Raw genomic sequence first — 21,021 nt, forward strand, 5'->3', positions numbered from 1 at the left:
CTCTGTATAAATGGGGTCTAGCATCCTCCCCTCAGTGTGATTGCAGGGTGCCACGTCAAACTCTAGATCACAATGTGACCAGCTGTAAGCTGAGGGCATATACCGGTCCACTATCTATTTTTTAAAAAAATATAAACGATGCTGTGCTTCAATGGTTAGATGGCCTAGACCAGTGATGGCTAACATTTTTGCCATCACGTGCCAAAAGCGGGAGTCGCGCATGTGTGCCTGCACCCATTATTCTATGCCCCCCACCACTGCACATGCAACACCCACCCACCCCGTGCTCCCTCTGCTTTTGGCACGTGATGGCACGGTAGGCCCATTTTTCACCCTCCCCAGGCTCCAGAGGCTTTTTAGGAGCCTGGGGAGGGTGAAAATGGCCTCCCCCCCCGGAGGCCTTCCGGAGGCCGAAAACGGCCTGTTTCCCTACTTCCGGTGAGCTCGCGTGCCCTATATGGCTCCGCGTGCCAAAGGTTCACCATCACGGGCCTAGACAATGGTATTTGAATGTAGATCTTTTAAACACATTATGTTTTATTAATCTATGTGGAATGTTAATATAGTCCATGTATGATATGCCATACACTAAATAAATAAATGAAGAACTTGATACATCTATTGGAAGACTGGAAGACAGCTTATCATCATCCTTCCTATTTCAAACAACTCTAAGACTTGAAATGTTTCTGCTCAAGACCAGCCTTCTGGGATTTGAAGTCCATAGATTGTAAAGTTGTCAAAGTTGCCCATCTCTGCTATAATGTGTGCACAAATGCCACTTCAAGCCACTTAATCCACCTTTTAAAAATCCTGGCTTAATCCAACGTGAAAATCCACCATTTTCACTGACCTAAAATGTAAGGTTTCACTGACTTATATGTAAGGAGGTAGTAAATCTCCCACAACCTAACTCAAATCCCCAATTGATATTTCAGCAGCAAGAGGAAATAGATTGAGTGAAATACATACCTCTGCTTTGGCCCAAAAGTTATCTTTGCCAACCCTTTTAATCTCAGACATAGCATTTGTTTTCTGGTAAACGGAGCCCTATTGCAAAAAAGAATCACACTACTTCAGAAATTCCTGGGCTTAACTGCACTTAATTATTAATAATTGAATTGTTAAAACATTTAACAAAGTAAATAAAACACAAAGCTCCATAAAAGACAAGACAAAAAGAAGCACGGGATCTAAAGACTAAAATACCAGTATATTAAAAAGGGTTTATTTAATATAAAATTTAAAATTCATTATGTCATTGCTTAATTCAATGTACAGAACTAAATTCATTCATGTCCTAATTGCGCTTAATTATTAAGGTGCCAACACGCTGTTAATAAGCTTCACTTTTTGGAACCCTCAGACACTGAATTAGGTAAATATTAACAACGTATTTCTTCTTCTCAACCCATTGAAGACAGTGAGCATTAAGCCACTTCCACAACCTTACTTGTGGATTAAGAACCTGAATTGCACTTTCAATGGAAGTCTGGCAAGCCTATTATTTTCACTACCTATGATGGAGTGGCAGAAAACCACTGGTTTTCTGATAAATTCAACCTGAGTGTGGACTCAGGTTGAATTTATGTGGAAAACGACTGCCACCGGAGGCGGCTGTGTTGGTGATTATTCCCAAAATGTTGGCCATGTCAAGCATGGCAATTTATAAAGTATCTTTTTACCAAGAAACAATGTAATCAAGTATACAGTCTTCCTCTTTTTCCCCAAAATCAGGCTGCAATGCCGCCCCCATTTTCATTTTCCTAAAATGCCAATGGGGACCTTTGAGCAACTCAGGGACACCCTGAAAAGAAAGATGACGTTAGAGGCTGGTGCACTTCAGTGCCCCATTTATTGGTTAAAATAATCTAAAACAACTCCAACCAGTGGTTGGAGACCACTTGTATCCACAAAATTACTGCAGATGGTCCCTGATGCAGGCATCCAATGAAAACAAGACATATTTTTTGAATGATCAGAATCCCCAAACTGCAAAATACAGGTGTTCCAGCTCAAAATCCCACAAGATGCCATTTCCCCAAATCTCTTAAAATTTCAGATTGGATAATCTCCTAAAACCTTAACCAAGTTATAACATTAAAATCGTTATGATATTTCATCCTTGTTATGGCCTGTGATCCTCTGGGTCACATGTGCCATGGAGTCTGGAGACCCTGAGGAACTATTCTGTCATTTATGAGGTGGCCCACAAAAGCTTTTGATGACCTATCAAGACAAGACTATACACTGCTGCTCTACAAAAACTGAAGTTGGATGGGGAAGAAGTCTAATGAATTCCAAAGAAGGTAAAAACGGGGACCATCGAGCTTAGAAGATCTTACCACAGGAGCTTGTGGTCCTGCATCCTGGAACTTGCTCCCTTCTTTATGGAAGTTATAGTTTGCCCCCGAAGCTTTGGCCACCTTCTCCATAATGGTCTCTGGCTCCACATCTTCATCAGCCCGAGCATTTATTGTCACGTGAGCACCCTGGAAGAAAGGAAGTGCATGATTTCCTGCTTGTGATTGCCTGATAATCATCGGGCACACTAGGCCCAAGCCAGACCCCTTTTTTTCTTCATTAAGCAATAGGCAAACAAACTATGTCTTGATGTGATGTGCAAGTACAACTAGTCCTGGTTTATGACCACAAAGGGGCCCCAAAAATTGATCACTAAGCAGTGTGGTCATTAAGTGAGGCATCATAGGACTGTATCTGATTTTAAAACCTCACTGCAATTGTCGTAAATAAGTGAGAGTTGCCAAGTGCCTGCATCATAACCACCTGACCTCAGGGACGTTGAAACAGTTATAAATGCAGGAACCAGTCAACACCATCGCAACTTCAAACAATTGCTAAATGAATGGAAGTTAGTTGAGGACTATCCGTATAACTTCATGGGTAGCTAACCAATAGCTGTCTAACGATCCGTGTGATGGAAACAGATTTGCCACCTGGAATCTGTCCTAAGACAGAAATCTTATTTTGCAGAAATGCTGAGAAATGCAGGGGAGATATGCTGTACAGGTATAGTTTCAAGAGTAATAATGTCTGGTGGATGAAACTTTTCTTCCAAGGATCCTATTTTAAACAAAAGGACAGCATAGAACTAGGAGTCTACAATTGCACAACTTTCTGCCCTCCAGCCCAGGGTATCCAAAAAGCAAGCTTTAATTAGTTGTCTTAAAACTTTCTGTCTCTCAGGGTAATACAGATCGTCCTTGACTTAGAACAATTCATTTAGTGACTTTTCAAAGTTACAATGGCATTGAACAAAGCAGTTTATGACCATTTTTCATATTTACAACTTTTGTAGTATCCCCACGATCATGTGATCAAAATTCAGATGCTTGGCAACTGGTTCATATTTATGACCATTGCTGTGTCCCAAGGTCACGTGATCCCCTTTTGTGACCTTCAGACAAGCAAAGTCAATGGGGAAGCCAGATACACTGTGTTACTAAGTTAACAACTGCAGTGATTCACTTAACAACTGTGGCAAGAAAGATTGTAAAATGGGGCAAAACTCACTTAACAAATATCTCACTTAACAACAGAAATTTTGGTCTCAAGTGTGGTTGTAAGTCAAGGACTACCTATATTATCAAAGGAATGTGTGTGTGTGTGTGTACTTTCAATGGGTTTTTTTTTACTCACAAAAACCCTACAGAACTGTGTATATGGGAGGACATTCCACTGCAAAAGGATAAGAGACAATAAAACTCAGATAATACCTTCAAAAAGTTGACCACTGAACTGACGTGGTTGGCGCAGGCTCCTTTTCTCACGTCATTAACGCCTTCACCAAACTGCCGAAAGAAAACACAGAGAGAATTTAAACCAGGAGGCTCATATCATCCTTCATACAAGTGGTGACAGAGAAGGAAATGCCATTCCTGAAGGACTGCCATTCCACAACTCTCATAGTGAGAGTTTATTCAGTTAAGCACTTGTAAGACAAAGCCAAGTTCTGCTTTCTAAATTTAGGTTAGGAAAAATGGGATTCTAGATTCTATAAAAAGATTGTAGTTTTTAAAAACAGAACATGAAAGATTATGAAAATGACACTCCCATGAACAAAATACTCCTTTTTCCCCTCCCAGAACATACCATTTTTGCTGCTACTCTGTGTACATGTGTGCATTTCCAAAATGTACTGTTTCAAACAGAAGATGGTGTGTAATATTCCAAATATGGCCTAGCCCTGAAAGAAAGTACTCCTTGTTCCATATTGCATGCATTGTGAAATGCACAAATCACCCCTGGAACACTTTAACTCATGTGTTTCTCAACTGTGACATCTTGAAGATTGGGGGGGGGGGAGAGAGGGGGCTTCAACTCTCAGAATTCCCCAACCAGCATGACTGGTGGGAGAATTCTGGGACTTGAAGTCCCCACATCTTCAAATTGCCAAGATTGAGAAACATAGCTTTCATTAATCCATATCCATGAGCCGTGGGACACAGTGGTTAGAATGCAGCATTTGCAGGCTAATTCTGCCAACTGCTAGGAGTTTGATCCTGACCGGCTCAAGGTTGACTCAGCCTTCCATCCTTCCGAGGTGGGTAAAATGAGGACTCAAAAGTGTGTTGGAGGCAAGATGCTGACACTGTATACCGCTTAGAGAGGGCTGTAAAGCACAGTGAAGCAGTATATACTGGTAAGTCTAAGTGCTATTGCTATTCCAGGAGAAAACTAAAATGCCTTGAGTTGGACATACTTGTTAATGACTGCAATAAAGGCTGGTTTGATTCAACTCAAAGGCAATCTGATTCAACTCATATTGCGGAAGCCTTTCCCAACTTTTTGCTCTTTTCCATTAATGGCTAGGAAGGAGGAAAGTTGTCATTCCACATAACTAAAGTATACTCAATATATTGAGACGCCTATTCCAAAAGAGGCTTACTCATTTCAGCCTTCAACTAAACACCCACATTGCTTTAATTTTGTCTTCATGTACTCTTGCTGCAAAACCTAATCAATGCTTCTGCAATATTACAGAGATCAACCCATTTATTACAACATTCACTTTCCCAGGCCCAGCTTCACTTTGCATACTGGATGAACTACACTGTGATATGTGAAGGCTTGTGTGACCATCTATTAATGATTCATATGGGACAGGCTTACAGATTTTGTCATTAAAGGAGAACAAAAGTTACCTAAATGAAAGTCACTTTTCCTACAGATAGTCCTCGACTTATGATTGAGTCCAATTGAGTCCAAAACTTGTTGCTTAGCAAGAGTTAAGTGAATTTTGCTCCATTATACGGCATTTCTTGCCACAGTATGTTAAGTGAATCACTGCAGTTGTTTTAGTAGGTAACCCGGTTCTTATGTGAATCTGGCTTCCCCATTGCCTGTCAGGTTGCAAAAGGTGATCACATGACCCTGGGACACTGTAACCATCATAAATATGAGTCAGTTGCCAAGCGTCTGAATTTTGTTCACCTGACCATGGGGATGTCACAATGATTATAAGTGTGAAAAACGGCCATAAGTCACTTTTTTTAGGCTGTTGGAATTTCAAATGGTCACTAAATGAACTGTTGTAAGTCAAGGACTACCTATTTCATTCAGTATTGTCTCCTCCATTTATTTCCTTGGATTTTGATGCTATCTGTCTCCAAGGCAACTTTGGGGTTAGTGATGCTGAACATTCCCCCTGCTGAGACTGATCCAAAGTCTGACAACTTCTGCCCTATATTTTGGTAGCACACTTTCCTTCTGGCCAGTTTATCAAATGTTTATTCTTTCCCAAACAGTCCAGTCCCAGATTTAGGGAAGCTTTAGAGCTTTTACTTGGCAGGGTGAAATGCATGTTTATCTTTTAAAAGATATTTAGGAATGTGTGCAGAGTGCAAACATTAAAATACTTGATTTGATGCAGCTTTGCTGGGAGAATTACGTTCTGGGGAGGGGGGTTAAATGGCATAAACATTCCAGGCATTGTGTTCAGCGCAGCCTAAATGTAATTTGCTTCATCTTAAATCCAACATTATGCTTATATTAAGCCATAATGCGATTTCCATGGTTTTGGCTTATCATGATATGTGAACCAAAGTAGTGTTTATTAATCATGCCTTATATGTATTTCCAACCTGTTTTTATATCCTGAACGTTCAGACACTGTCAGTTTACCATGAAATTTGTTTATTTTTTACATAGCAAGAAGGCCAATATTTTTTAGAAATAATTTCTGACTTTTATGATTGAATGGAATTACATTGTACATACCCAGTTAATGAGCACATATTTCGGCAAACCAGAGTTGGGGTCTTTCACTCGGCAGAATGCATACATTACTTTTCCACTATTGAGTTCTTCCACCATCTCCTCCAGACCACCATCTATGTATCATTATTTCAGAAGAGAAATGGGAGCTCAAGTTAAAGCAAATTCACATTAAGAATCACCTACAAACAATGTACAGAAAATGCTGATCTAGAACCAGAAAAGAACTCCAGAAATTCTAGGTGATACTTAAACACCACTCAGCCAATATCTGAAGGGACAGATGCTCAATCTTGCTTACAGATAAAAACACTCTGGCCTGGGTTCATATGTTATTCTGTGATACTATCCTAAACGAAATCAACCATGACTGCTCTTTGGAAGGACAGATCCTGAAGCTGAAGCTCAAATAACTTTGGCCACCTAATGAGAAGAGAGGACTTACTGGAAAAGACCCTGCTATTGGGGAACATTGAAGGCAAAAGGAGAAGAGGACATCAAAGGATGAGATGGCTAGATAGCGTCATCGATGCAATGAACAGGAATTTGGGTAAACTCCAAGAGACAGTGGAGGAGAGCAGAGTCTGGCGTGCTGTGGTCCATGGGGTTGGGAAGAGGTAGACACTCTGAATTGATCCTATGTTACTTTTTTAAAAGTTACAAGTGCCGTTGTAATTTTAATGGTTGCTAAACCAATGGTTGTAAATCAAGGACAACCTGTAGGCTAGATTGTTATAGAGGACAAATACTATCTGCCTTGAGTTTCCACTAGGCTAATAAACTGTGATTGTTAATATTGAAAGAAAAAGCACAGAATTGCAGAAGTAACTGAAAGAAGACACGGCTCCTAGGCATGAACGGAACTAGTTAAGGAGGCTCAATATCCATCTAAAAATACTACTTAGTAGACATAAGACAACATTTACTGTGCCAAAAATACTTTGGAAACCCATTAAGTAATAGAACTTTGTCATTATAGTTCTGAGATCAGGAAATTTGACGATCCAGAATATATATAAGGACACGTCCTTGAGAAGTTTCAGACATCTATTGAGCCGCAATCTTAAAACAGCAACCAGTGAATCACTTCCTCATCTGAAGTCTCACTCCCTGGCAACACAGCCTCTTAATCTTTGATGTTCCTTCCATTAAACCATCCTATTCTGCCTCCACGTTATAATTACCATTTCTCTTTTCTCTTTTTTTATATTGTCATCATATTATTATTCAGTCACCTATTTTAGTTCTCTCAAAAAGTAGCCATCCCAAATATAAAACCAAAAAAGGCAACTGTGGAGTTTTTATTCTTCAGTGTTAAATTTTTCCACTGAAAAACCACCAAATACTGAACTATGTCAGCTACTTCCCTTTTTTTAAAAAAAATGCTGAAGGAGTTTCTAGATGAGATACTCTTTGCAAGAGTTCTCCTTTCTTATTGCATTTTTACTAAAAATTTCCATAAAAAGGATCTTTATGGTACTATGTAGATATAAGGTATAATTTCTATCCTTGTGGCTTTATACAGCATTTTCTTTTAAAAAAAAAAAGAGAGAAACTAAAAGGAATGTTGCTTAGCTGAGACGCTGGCTCAAAGGTAACCATTTTAAAAACTGAATTTGAACTTCCTCCAAATTTGACCTTTGGCGATACAAAATGGTGTGTGTGTTCTGCAAATTAGAAGGCAATCAAAAAACTCCTAACTTGTAATCTTTCTACCCAGCATTCCACCTGCCACCATGAAACACCTGGAGGTTTGTTTAGCAAGTCATACATGTTTTTTTTCCAGTTCAGACAATCCATCAAATCACTTTGAAGCCCTGATAGAGGTAGGCCTCAGATTACGTCTGTAATGGAGCTTGCCCAATATGATCGTAAGTCATGGCAATCATAAAATGGGTCATCCATGTTACCAACCCTATTTTATTACTGTTCTTGCAGCAATTGTTAAGCGACTGCAGGGTTGTTAAGTGAACCAATTGTTTGTTATGGGCTGGTTTTGCTAAAAACAGAAAATAAATGCAGATTTTCAACAAAAAATGACATAAAGCATGGTCACATGAAGTGGTGCTGTTGCAAATGTCCATTAATGCAGGCCGGAGGCCGAGCACCTGAAATGCACTCATGTGCACTGGGTGGGGGGTGGGCAGTGATCAGAACTTAGGAACTAGGTCGTAAGTATCTCCAGGAGATCTGGCGTAACTTCACATGGTTGCTAATGACAGGTCGTAAGTGTACAATTCATGGCTTCTGATTCGGCATATAAATCAAATTAAATAAATAAATAAATAAAATAATAAATAAATAAAATAAATAAAAATTCTAGTTCGGCAACCAATTCAGACATCATAACTAAGCTGTTACGCATCATTGTGTACAATTTATGCCAATATGCCTATTGGCATAAATTGAGGGTCAGAAAAAACAATCAGAAAAACGTAGGCTTTGCACATTTACAGATTTTCCCATTCCTTGCAATTATGGTGGCAAGAGTACAATGACTAATCAAAGGCAAGAATATATTTTTGTAAAGGCAACAGACTACAGTCATTCCATCCACTAAAAATGGCATGCCAAAACAAGTATATTTAATAAGCAGTTCAAGTTGCTAAAACTGCCATTTTATAAGCAGCTCTTTAATGTACAAACTGACATTCGTGCTGCTAATTATCATTTTCCCTTGCTATTTTTTTAAAAAGATGTTTTAAAGTAAATTCCATTTTTTAAAAATGTTCAGGTCACCTATGAACTTCCACACAGATTTGCAGCATGTTTAAAGTATAATATATTGCTTCCTTTCCAATGGAAAACCAGAGTACATGCCTACTACATCTCCTGCAATCCATTTCCTAGGACCAATTGGGAGACTTCCCAGAATCCATATATATATAAAAAACCAGAAATAAATGATGGTGTCTCAAGAGCTGAAAAAGCTTTTTGGATGAAAAGCGAAACGTTTTCAAAGAAAAAACCAGAAAGTCCAGTTGCCTCTAGAAGGGACAACCATGACCTGAATGACTGAGAATCTAGACAAATGAATGTGTGACCATCACACCAATAGAACCAGGCTCTAGGGAAATGGTACAGATGTCCTGCAAAAACCATGAGACCAGTTGCATTTGGATCCAAAAGCCATAATCAAGCAGTCTCTGCTTTAGAACCTAAGGACGGACAAAATCTAGAATACAGACTTCTTGAGAAACATTCAACCAAAAACTAGAAGAGGCCACAGAAAAGTTTGCTTCTCTTAAAAAATGCTTTGCAAAATTCACTCACCTCCGGTCCCTGCCACCCTGAGGTCATTGCTGTTACCCTCGTATGTAAAAAGAGCCCTGGAAGCAACAAAGCAAAATGATAGTTATTTTTACTCACTGGAGACTGAGGATAACCTTTCAGATTCAGAATATTATTGACTTGATGCTTCAATGATTGGATGCTTACATCACACGAAACCTAGGTTTGATTGTGGTTTATTCAAACTGTTGTGTTTTTTCTCCAATTTTTAAAACTCTTTATTTCCCCCCTCTTTTTATATGATTATGTGTTTCTATCTTTAAAACAATGACAAACAGGGATATGTTTATAGTTTTACAGAGATTAACAGTTATTCTTAAAATGATCTAATGAGCTTAGCCCTCTATACATTTAATTACCAATTTTACTACAGTTGTAAGCTTTATCCAGCCTCCTTCCATTGAATACAACTTTTAAATCTTCACTTTTTTTCCAAATGTATATAATTTTATTAAACATTTTAAAAGGGAAGATAATAACTAATGTAAGGTAAGGGGGACAAAAAAAATGAAAGAGAAAGCTAAAAGCAGAAGCAAGAAAGAAAGAAGGAAAAGGGAAATAGAAAGGAAAAAGATACAAAGTGGCTTCCAATTTTTGCAGCAATTACTGTATAAGTACAATTATAAACTTGTTTTTCTCTACAACACATTTCTCTTCTTTTTACAAATTATCCTGTCTAATCATCAAAACTGTAAGTCATAAATTGTTTTTTGCAAAAATCCCTAAGGCGTTTCTAGCCAGCTATGCCAGTCTTTCCATTATCATAATGGCCTGCTCACTTGATCTTGTACCTCCACCAATCTATGCCACTCCTTAAAAGTGCAGTAATGTACCCTCCCCCTCCTTACACAAGGCGGCTGAGTTCACATAATAAACTGAACACAGGTTAACAGAATACAATGATTATTCCTCCCACAAGGTGCTATGCCTCTCAAACAAATCCTATAATGATTTAACAGGATGGCTGGTTTACCCAACGTGCAAGACAACCGGCGACTAAATCTCAAATTGCTCGGTTCCATGTCCTGTCCAAGTGAGGTTCTGCTGGGATGCCAAGCCTGCCCGGAGTCATTTCCCAAACGTCCCCTGCCACCACTCACCCGAGTTGCCCTATGGCCACCACCTCCACTCCAGCCCTCTGCCCAACCTACTTCTCCCCTTCTTGTTGCGCCACCACGGCTCGGCCGCTTCCTCATTACCCCACACCCAGTCCATGCTCAGCTTTCCCGGTGGGGGGGGAGGCACCCTTCTGGGCTGCAACCCCCAATTCTGCCTCTCCCCGCCTCTACATCATAGCCCATCCTGGCTTCCTGGACGCAGCAGCGCGCATCCGACTCCCCCACGGAGCGCGGGGGTCGCTTTCCCGGCGAATACCCCCTCGTGCCGGGGGCTGCCGTCGCCCCGCTCTCCCTCCGGGGGATGCTTAAGACCTCGCGGCATCCCCGCTTCTCCCCCTTCCCCCCAGCCGCCCCTTTCTCTGCCCCGCACCCAAGCCCTCCGCCGGACCTTTCCAGGCGAGCCCTGCCTCGCCACCCCAAGTTGCGCCCGGAGCCAGCCCAGCAGCCCCTTCCCCGCCAGCGCAGCCCCTCACCAGTCCGTGGGGCTCCCGGAGGCCACGACCCGGCCGTAGGCCTCCTGCAGCGCCGGCCCATTCCGGCTCAGGTTGAGCGCCATGAAGGAGCCACACCACCGTCGCGCCCTCCTTTGCGCACCGCCGCGCAGTGGGGCAGGCTCGGGCGGCGGCTTCCGGCTCCGCCCGGCCTGGCGCTGCTGCTGCGGCGACGGCGCTGCAGCGAGGAGGGGGTGCCCGAGACGCCGCGGACCCGCACCTCCTGCTCGGGGCGCGCCTTCGCCGGGGAGGGCTCGCGCGTAACCACCCCGGCCCGGCCACGAGAGCGCGCGTGGCTGCCCGGGGCCGAAGCTTGGGAGGAAAGGGGGGCGCGCCAGTTGCTGTCGCGGGCAGGTAAGGTTGGGTTCATTCACAGGCGGCGGCATGCGATACAGCTAGTCCTCGACTTACAACAATTCCTTTAGCTCCGTCCCAAGTTGCAACTGAACGGAAAAAAAGTGACTCATGACCATTTTTCACCGGCTATTGCAACATCCCCATGGCCATGGGATCCAAATTCCTGCGCTTGGCAACTGACTCATATTCATGACGGTTGCAGTGTGTCGGGGTCATGTGATTTACCTTTTGCGACCTTCTGACCAGCAAAGTCAACGGGGAAGCCAGATTCATTTAACAACCGTGTTACTAATTTAACAATTGCAGTGATTCACTTAACAACAGTGGAAAGGTCGTAGAATGAGGCAAAACTAACTTAACAATTGTTTCACTTAGTAACAGAAATTTTGGCCTCAATTATGGTCGTAACTCGAGGATTACCTGTACTCTCTGATTGGGCTTTGCATGCACATAAACCCAAACATTGCAATGGGGAAATAGGGGTTTATTTCGTGTATCTGGGCTCCAGAAAAACCGAACACCAAGAGATGGCAGTGAAGAGACAGTAAACATATTTGTTTTCAATTCATGGATCCTCTGAAGATTTTATTTTATGCCTGTGAATATTGAGGTTGCTTAATAAATCTTGGTCAAGCAAACGGTGCAAACTGATAAATAATATTTATCTAATAACCTTGGATATGCTGACTCAAGCGCAAAACCAAATTCATGCCATTTTTTGTGCTTGTTTCAAATACTTTATTTTTTGTTTTTAAAATACTCCTTCAAAAAAAATATTTGGAAGCTTGCAAGGCAAGGAAGAACTGGATCCAGCATTTTCTCTCCAGCAGAATAATGTCTTGAGACATTTTAGGTAAATAATTTGTTAATGCCATAATAAAATGTGTAAACTATCAAAACTGCTGCTGGTGTGTTTGCTGTACTAACTGAATGATATATGTGCTGCTCAGATTATAAATTAAGCCCAAAAAGGGTTGCTAAATAAATAGGGGTGAAAAGCATTGTGGAATAATTATAGTGATTATTTTTTAAAATACATATTTTAAATATAATATAATTATAATTATAAGCAGCAAATATAATTATTTGCTGCTTTGAGTTTAAGTACATATCCAATGGCTATACAGTAGCTTCCAGGCCTCAAAACTAGATATGGTCTAGATGGGAGCAAAGAAATTTTATGGCACTGAACTTGGGAATTTTCCAGCCCAATTCTGGGGCCCAACTATACAGGTAATCCTCAGTTTACAACCTTTCATTTAATGACCACTCTAAGGCACTGAAAAAAGTTATTTACAATTGGTCCTCACATTTACGACTGTTGCAGCACCTTCCCCAAGGTCACATGATCAAAATTCAGGCACTTCAGGCTATCATAAAGAAGGTTGTAAACTCAGGTGCACCTCACTTAACAGCTTATTTAGCAACGGAAATTCTGGCCCCATTTGTGGCTCTAAGTCGAGGACTACCTGTAAAAACATGCTGTCAAATTATCCTGCATTGTGATGTCTGGGTAAATCACATACGATGCCTGAAAAACCCAAATGCATTTCCCAGGTAAAAAGAGTAGGGAATCCTAGCTTTGCAAGTAATATGAATCCAATACACCATAACTGACTACAGATCAGGTGACTTATCCAAATGCATGTTGGCTGGGAAATTCTGGGAGTTGAAATCTATGCATCTCAAAGTTGCTGCGGTTGAGAAACACTGTCCCAATGGGCAAATCTAGCATTAGGGTTATAAGCATTAATTATCCTCACCCAATCAAACAGGACATGCTTTTGTTTCAATTCCTGTGGCCTATCTCCATCTTCCTACTATATAGAGGAGAAAAGAGCACCTGCAAACTCTTAGAATTAACAGAGCTTTTCTAACTATTTTTGGTTAAACAGAATGTTGTTTCCTTATTTAGGAGATATTATTATTAGTACTAAAATGGCTCTGCTTGTGCCTCTAGTACAGTGGCCCCCAACGTTTTGGGCACCAGGGACCAGTTCCATGGAGAAAGATTTTTCCACTGTCTGGAGGGGGCATGGGTTCGCATGCTGCTTGCATCCTGTAGGTGGGGCTTCTCTTGTTTGCACCGCCTGATTGCTGGCATGCTGCGGCCCGGTGGACCAGGATTTGGGGACCCCTGTTGTAGTAGATAACAGGGGAAATGCTCTGTGCTCCTCTCTGCATTCACTAGCAACTTCAGATATCTGAGTCTCCACAAGGTGGCACAATTGCTCCTCTTGCTTTCCCCCCCAAAGTGAAAATAGCACAGATTTAAGGGTAGCAGGACAGTATTTACTTTAGTCATTGTGGTGAAGCCAAGAACCTTGGAGCGACCACTGTCAGAATTGAGGTTACCTACCATGTTTTCTAGTTTAAAAAAAGATTCTTTCAGCCAGCAAATTATAAGTGGGAGGAAAAAGGACAAAGTCCAACTCAGACAGAGAGGGGCCAGCCAAATAGTTTGGACCAGGGTCACGGAAGGCAGAATCCTTTGACTTTGACACAATTTCCATCATAGTGACAGGCTGAGCCAGATACACTGGCCTCCCATAAGCCACAGCTGCAAAGATGCAACCCTCTTGCAAGAAATCAACCCCCACCCCCTCCAGAGCCTATTCTAAGTAAAAGGATGGCCTCTTAAGGAAAGAATGGAGCATGGGAAGAATGATTTGGGACCATAGTTTACATTGTGTTAAGCCACTGAGTGGTGCTTAGGTTTCATTTAATAAGAAACCCAGACACTTGCTGTTTGTAAGGGCTGATTTATGTGTTAGAGCAATGCATGAACCTCACCAACTGGGTTTAAAATTTGTGGCTTAGCACATGTTCTTACCTTTGGTGAGTTCTGTGTTAGTGGTGTGAAATATTTTGTTGTGTTGCCTTGCTGATGCATTCTTCCTATTTGTTCCTTCTCAGCTACAGGAAAGTCTGGACTCTTGTAACATGCTAAGCAGTCACGTGCTTTGCTTGGCTTGGGGTTAGGACATGTGAACCCAGCCATTGTGGTCTGCAAACCACAATTTGTTCCTCAGTGGATCCCACTGTGGTTTATTTAATAAACTGCTGTTAAGCAAATCATAGTGCAAAGTGTAAAATGGACTACAGCCTGACACTCTTTCTACTGCCACTGCAAAATGATAAATGGTAGTAAATTTCTAGTTCCAGAAATTAGCATGATCTGAAAGCACAGCTGGTCAAAGAATTAAATTTTGAGCTGCACATAACTTTACTACTTCAGATCCTGAAAACAGCACACCCTAGAGTCTGTTTTTAAAAGATTTGCTTTTTGAGATGGCATCAGGAACCAAAGGCGGGTATTAGTACTAAAAACTTTAAAATATCAGCAGGCTAACAATACAGTACTTCACCTTTGCTTTCCATTTTGAGCCAAAACACGCATTTCCATAGGCTAGAGGGAAAAACCTTGACTATAAACATTCATTTAATCCTCTCATTCTTAACACCATCAGTTTCTGCCTTTCGGAAAAACTACATAACTTCCAGGATTAATTGCAATGCTATAATACCCACAACAGTGTTTAAGCTTTATCAATAGTGGACAAAACAATATTTAATTCATTAAAAAAGGTGCTGGGTTGATACAACTAAAGGCAGATAAAAAGAATTCCCATACAGATAATCCTACCCTTTTATACATAAATTTTTTATTTTATTTTTATTTTATATTGGATTTCTATACCGCCCTTCTCCCTAAGGACTCAGGGCGGTGTACAGCCAGATTAAAAAACATGCAGAACAAATATTAAAAACAATTAAAAGATATATAAATTTGGCCCAATTAAAACTCATTTACCAATTAAAAACGTTTAAAACATTTAAAAACAGTTAAAAATTTCATCTTAAGCCAGCCCGGCTTGTTTAAATAAATGGGTTTTAAGGGCGCGACGGAAGGCACTGAGGTCTTGGATTCTCCTTATCTCTGGGGGGAGCTGATTCCAGAGGGTAGGTGCCCCCACAGAGAAGGCTCTCCCCCTGGGGGTCACCAGCCTACATTGTCTGGCTGATGGCACCCCGAGGAGGCCCTCTCTGTGGGAGCGCACGGGTCGATGGGAGGTCGTTGGTAGCAGCAGGCGGTCTCGAAGATAGCTAGGCCCTATGCCATGGAGCGCTTTAAAGGTGATAACCAACACCTTGAAGCGCACCCGGAAGACAACTGGGAGCCAGTGCAGCTCGCGCAGGAGCGGTGTTACATGGGAGCGCCATGCTGCTCCCGTCACTACCCGCGCTGCTGCGTTCTGGACCAGCTGGAGCCTCCGGGTGCTCCTCAAGGGGAGCCCCATGTAGAGAGCGTTGCAATAGTCAAGGCGAGAGGTGACGAGGGCGTGAGTGACTGTGCACAGGGAATCCCGATCAAGAAAGGGCCGCAACTGGCGAATCAGGCGAACCTGACAAAAGGTCCCCCTGGTTACAGCCGTCAGATGTTCCTCCAAGGACAGCTGCATATCCAGGAGGACTCCCAGATTGCGAGCCCTCTCTGTGGGGGCCAATGACTCGCCCCCAATAGTCAGTGATGGAGTCAACTGACTATATCGGGATGCCGGGAGCCACAGCCACTCAGTCTTGGAAGGGTTGAGCTTGAGCCTGTTCCTCCCCATCCAGACCCGTACAGCCTCCAGGCACTGGGACATCACTTCAAGGGCATCGTTGGGGTGGCCTGGGGTGGAGATGTACAGCTGGGTGTCATCAGCGTACTGGTGGTATCTCACCCCAAAGCCACGGATGATCTCACCCAGCGGCTTCACATAAATGTTGAACAGAAGGGGCGAGAGGACCGATCCCTGCGGCACTCCACAAATGAGAGGCCTCGAGGTCGACCTCTGCCCCCCTGCCAACACAAACTGCGACCGGTCGGAGAGAAAGGAGGAGAACCACCGCAACACGGTGCCTCCCACCCCCAACTCTTCCAGCCGGTGCAGCATGATACCATGGTCGATGGTATCAAAAGCCGCTGAGAGGTCTAACAGGACCAGAACAGAGGAACAACCCCTGTCCCGAGCCCTCCAGAGATCATCAACCAACGCGACCAATGCCGTTTCTGTGCTGTGTTGATGGCCTTTAAAACATAAACCTGAGAATGGTCATTCAATGTGAGTGGATGGTATGTTTCCCTCTAAATCTTTAAATTTAAATCCCTTTAAATCATTTTAGGATCTCCCTATTATTGAAAAGAGATTGACCAATTGATTTTCAATAAAAGGGAGATAATAAATGACTACATCCTTCTACAGAATCATCCCTGAAGTTCTTTAGTGGGGAAAGAAATATTTGATAAACTGGTAGGTTTCCAGTACTGTGTAAATATGTCTTAAACAGAAAACAAGAGAAGATAATGTGAAGTACCGTACACGAGTCAAATTGTGACTGGTCACGACCACCTGTATTAAAAATGGGTCTGTGGTACAAATTAAACTGGACCTTTTCTTACAGACCATTCAGTACTTAGCCATCTCTAAATGACTGTATTTTGAGTAGTCCTCCGCTTTGAAATAATCCTTGCATATTCATCTGGGGAACATGCATGACAATGTTGTTATTCCTAAGCAACAAATTATCTCAGTTCTCCAGGGCTAGCAAAGCCCCTGTAGGCTTCCTAATTGGTTGTCCAGCTGTGAGAATCCTCTCTGCAGAAGGGTAAATTCCCCTTTGAGAAATACCCACTAAGGAAAATATATCAACAGCATTTCTAGCCCCAGCGGTTCACTTGATTTAGAAATGCAATTAGTTGGTCTCTGGACAGAGTTCACAAAACGAGTCAAATCTAAAGCAACCAGTCACTAGCATACATAAAAGAGCAAAGAGAGAGAAGACAGAAAAAAGATTGAGAATGTGAATTACAGTTTTCATTGTATTGGTATAAATATAATTGGTACATGTTTATACTGATTACAAGGGTCAAGTGCACAGACTTGAAAGGACTAGATAGAAACTTTCAAATGTATGAAATGAGCAAGAAAGTAGGAGACATTTAGCTTCGCTGATATATCACACTAAAACTATGTTTTAGTTAACTGTGGTATACTGAATAAATCACCACTGGCAGGGTTCATGAACAAACCATATTACATCATATGTGACTTATTTTATAATGGAAAAATATCCATTAACAATGACTATCTGTAGCTCTCCAAGGATTCAGACTGGAATCTTTCCAAACCTGAAGTGTTAAGCTGAAGATTGAACCTGGTCTCTGTATGTCAAATATGTACTTTGCTCTAACAGTTATTATTTTCTGTTAATAATGGGAAAGAGGAACCTAAGAGATCCCTATCAGAGACTGGAGAACTGTTGCTGGTAATTGAGGCCAGTATTTGAATGGTATGCTGAGGTATGTACTCCTCCAAAATAGGCATGACCAGATTCAAGAAGAAGGTGGAATTAGGAAAAAATAAATAAAACTACGTTAATTTAAATCAAATTAAAATTGAATCAGCTGAACATAGTTATATTTATCCTTCTTGCATTCCATCTGTTGCATTTCATATTGCAACACAGAGGCAGGTTTTAGAAGTTTCCTTGGGAATTCCATCCAAGGAACTGGGATTATATTCTGGTTTTGTAATGTCCCAGGTTAAAAGAATGGTCTTGGTAGCATTAGGCAACTTCCTAGGCATGCTGGAAGAGTTATGGAAATAGGACACAATCACAATCCTATTAGTTCTCAATGATTTTCATGATATTACATAATGTTTCTCCAGCTATAGGTGCCGGATCCGAAAGAATCCTGCAGTTAGATTTGTAAGAAACATTCTGAGAAGACAGGTTGCATTCTACACCCAACATCCTTGATTAGATCTTAGGACCTATATGGCCAGAATGTAAAGCTCACCAGCAAAGGGGATGGCAAATTCAAGATTCTGTAATTCCATCAGTTCATTGAAACTATTCCTGGAAAGAATGGAAATATGGATGTAATTTTCAAGAACTCTGAGATCCTTGCTTCTATCCCACCCACCCCCACTTCTTATCTGGGTAATTAGACCTCCTGACCAACACAATGGCTGCCATACAAGGCGTTTTTTACATTCTGCTCACTTGAAATGCTAAGATGGTGTGATAGTGAGAGACCCATCTGGTCTGAAGTTTGCAAATGGCCAAGGTTTTTTGGTTGTTGTTTGGGGAAAGTCTCCAGCTTCTCATAAATGACAAATTTGCTCCAAAGGCTATGTTAAAACACATTCTTCTAGCTGACAAAAGAGTTTTGAAAAGATTCACATTCCTAATGCTTTACCTTCTATAAGAGGTATATTGACTGGGGGACAATTAAACTCTCCCATAAAAGTGGCTAGCTGGTGCTATTTGTCTCACCTGCATTTGTAAGAACATTTGCTAATTTATATTACTGTACTTGTGACGTATTAATCAGGCCTTCAAGTATGTAATTCACATGTGCTAAGCCATGATTTGCTTAACTGTAGTTTGCCTGTTTACATTAGGTCTTAAAAATAATTTACAAGCCACAATGGCTGGATTCATTTACGTTAAGCCAAAACCACAATAAAATTTATTTTCCCCTTCTCAGTTACCAGTCCATTTTTAGAACTCTTTTGGCTTTCCTGATAAGAACAAAGTACAAACAAGATATAGCTTATTATTCATATTATTCTATAGACTGTTTAATATTTCAAATAAAGTCAGACTACTATTGTGACTACATGAATAGTTTCTTTCTGCTGCTCTATAAACTAAAAAATAAACAGTTTTGTTCCAGAAAAGAATATGGATATTTTAAGAAATAAAATAAACATCTGTAACCATGTATATGTCCAGCCCAGGGCATGATTTGCGTCTGCTTTCTGCTGCCTCAAAATGTGGAATTCCTGAGAAGTTATTTGCAGGAAGGTTGACCCAAGGGGGCCCTTGAAATTCACTTTAAGTCCTTGGAGCTATACCACATGTGACTATGGTGTGATATGGCTTCAGAAGGTGGACCATTATGTATCTCAGTTGTTGTCTGCACAACAAGCCAAGCTATGGTGGGTATGTTTGCACAACAATCTGAACCACAAAGTAGCCAACCATACTTGAATATGCTATACTAACCCCAACCTAAATTGTTATTTAATGGTTCAATCTATGTGCAAGATCAGAAAATGGATCAATTGAAACAACTAGTAAATATTGGTGGCCTCACAGCTCATCTTCCCCATTATCAAAAACTGCCATATTACTATATACTTTACTGTGTACATTTTCTCCTTATTTCTTGCTTTGCTCTTAGGCATATACATTAGCTCGTGTGGTTTATTCAAATAAGTTCTTCTTTTGGTATCACATGTCCACCCTATTCTAGAAGGCATTATAGTTTTACCAACTTTGCAACAGAAATCTATGCTTCATGCTGGATTCACAGATTGTCTTATACCAAACAATGACTTGTTAGGTTTTGACTTTGGCTTTATTAAAAGTGTAGCTTAGTACAATGTCTGAACGCAGCCTGTATGATGCTATATATCTGTGATGGTGAACCTATGGCATGCATGCCCGAAGTGGCACACAGAGCCATGTCGCCTGGCATGCGCGGTGTCACTCGTTCCTCTTCTGGGTTTCTGGCACGCATGCGTGCGTGATGATCAGCTGGCTTTTTTGCATGCGGCAGTGCCAGAAACTAGAAGAGCTGGTCTTCCGTTTTCCTGTGTGAGCAAGCGGGCTGGCCAGCTGATCATCACGTGCACATGCGCACCAGAAACCTGGAAGAGTAGCTGGCTGAAACTGGAAGTTCAGTAGCTGAAACCAGAAGTTCATTTTCGGATGCACGCATGCGCCCTGGGCAGCTCCTCCATTTTTGCATGCATGCTTCCATTTTGGCACTCAGTGCTGAAAACGTTCACTATCACTGCTATATATCCTGGAGGTTGGCACCAGGGAAAGGAGAAGAGCAAGGCATTAATCATCTAGAGAGGTCTTTTGATAGAAAGGCAAGATCCAGATGGAAATAACAAGAACAGGAGAGCCTCATCAGTACATTATAACCCAATTACTTTATTAAGGACTTGTGTCTTTTGATTTGAGATACTTGTTAGCAATTCAATAGTTTCTTAATAGGTAGTGCTTTAAGAGCCTCATAGGCTATCAGACAGATCATGCCAGCCATATTATTTGGGGTACCTTAAACAGAGATGGCAAGTATTGACCTTGAGATCTTTAAAATGGAAGATATGCAGTTGGCTACTGATTTCCTCATTAGGTCATGGTGGAAAACAGTGGCACATATTGAGTTCATTTTATATCCCTTTGTAATGGAATCTTTAGGATATTACAGGTTCCCGCAACCTGATGCCCTCAGATATTTTGAGCCAACAATTCCTGGAATTCTGAGAGCTGTAATCCCATCAGGGAATACCAGATAGGGAGAAACTGACATAACCAAAGGCTTTTTTGTAATTTGTCTATGTTATAGTTCATCGGGACTTAGATTCTATTTACTATAATTCTATTTACCAGTTATTTAAAGCAAGGAAAATGTATGGCCCTACAAACGTTAAATAACTGTTCTGATGATTCATTAG

General features: G+C 41.3%; 1 protein-coding gene across 4 annotated transcripts in view; it reads right to left on the minus strand.

Annotated features, from left to right (window-relative positions):
- DBNL (drebrin like) overlaps positions 1-12,387 on the minus strand; it is a 37,557-nt gene extending 25,170 nt beyond the window's left edge. For all 4 annotated transcript variants that reach the window (XM_034436972.2, XM_034436970.3, XM_034436971.2 and 1 more), the window contains exons 1-6: positions 11,120-12,387; positions 9,511-9,566; positions 6,241-6,353; positions 3,738-3,812; positions 2,346-2,492; positions 973-1,050 (exon numbers count right to left, since the gene is read on the minus strand). In XM_034436972.2, the coding sequence (XP_034292863.2) occupies positions 973-1,050; positions 2,346-2,492; positions 3,738-3,812; positions 6,241-6,353; positions 9,511-9,566; positions 11,120-11,523 (873 nt within the window). In that variant the 5' untranslated portion in view covers positions 11,524-12,387. The remainder of the gene's footprint in view (positions 1-972; positions 1,051-2,345; positions 2,493-3,737; positions 3,813-6,240; positions 6,354-9,510; positions 9,567-11,119) is intronic.
- Between the last annotated feature and the right edge of the window lie 8,634 nt (positions 12,388-21,021).

Source organism: Pantherophis guttatus, chromosome 9 (genome assembly GCF_059756535.1).
Source record: "Pantherophis guttatus breed Tessera chromosome 9, ASM5975653v1, whole genome shotgun sequence".
Lineage (NCBI taxonomy): Eukaryota > Metazoa > Chordata > Lepidosauria > Squamata > Colubridae > Pantherophis > Pantherophis guttatus.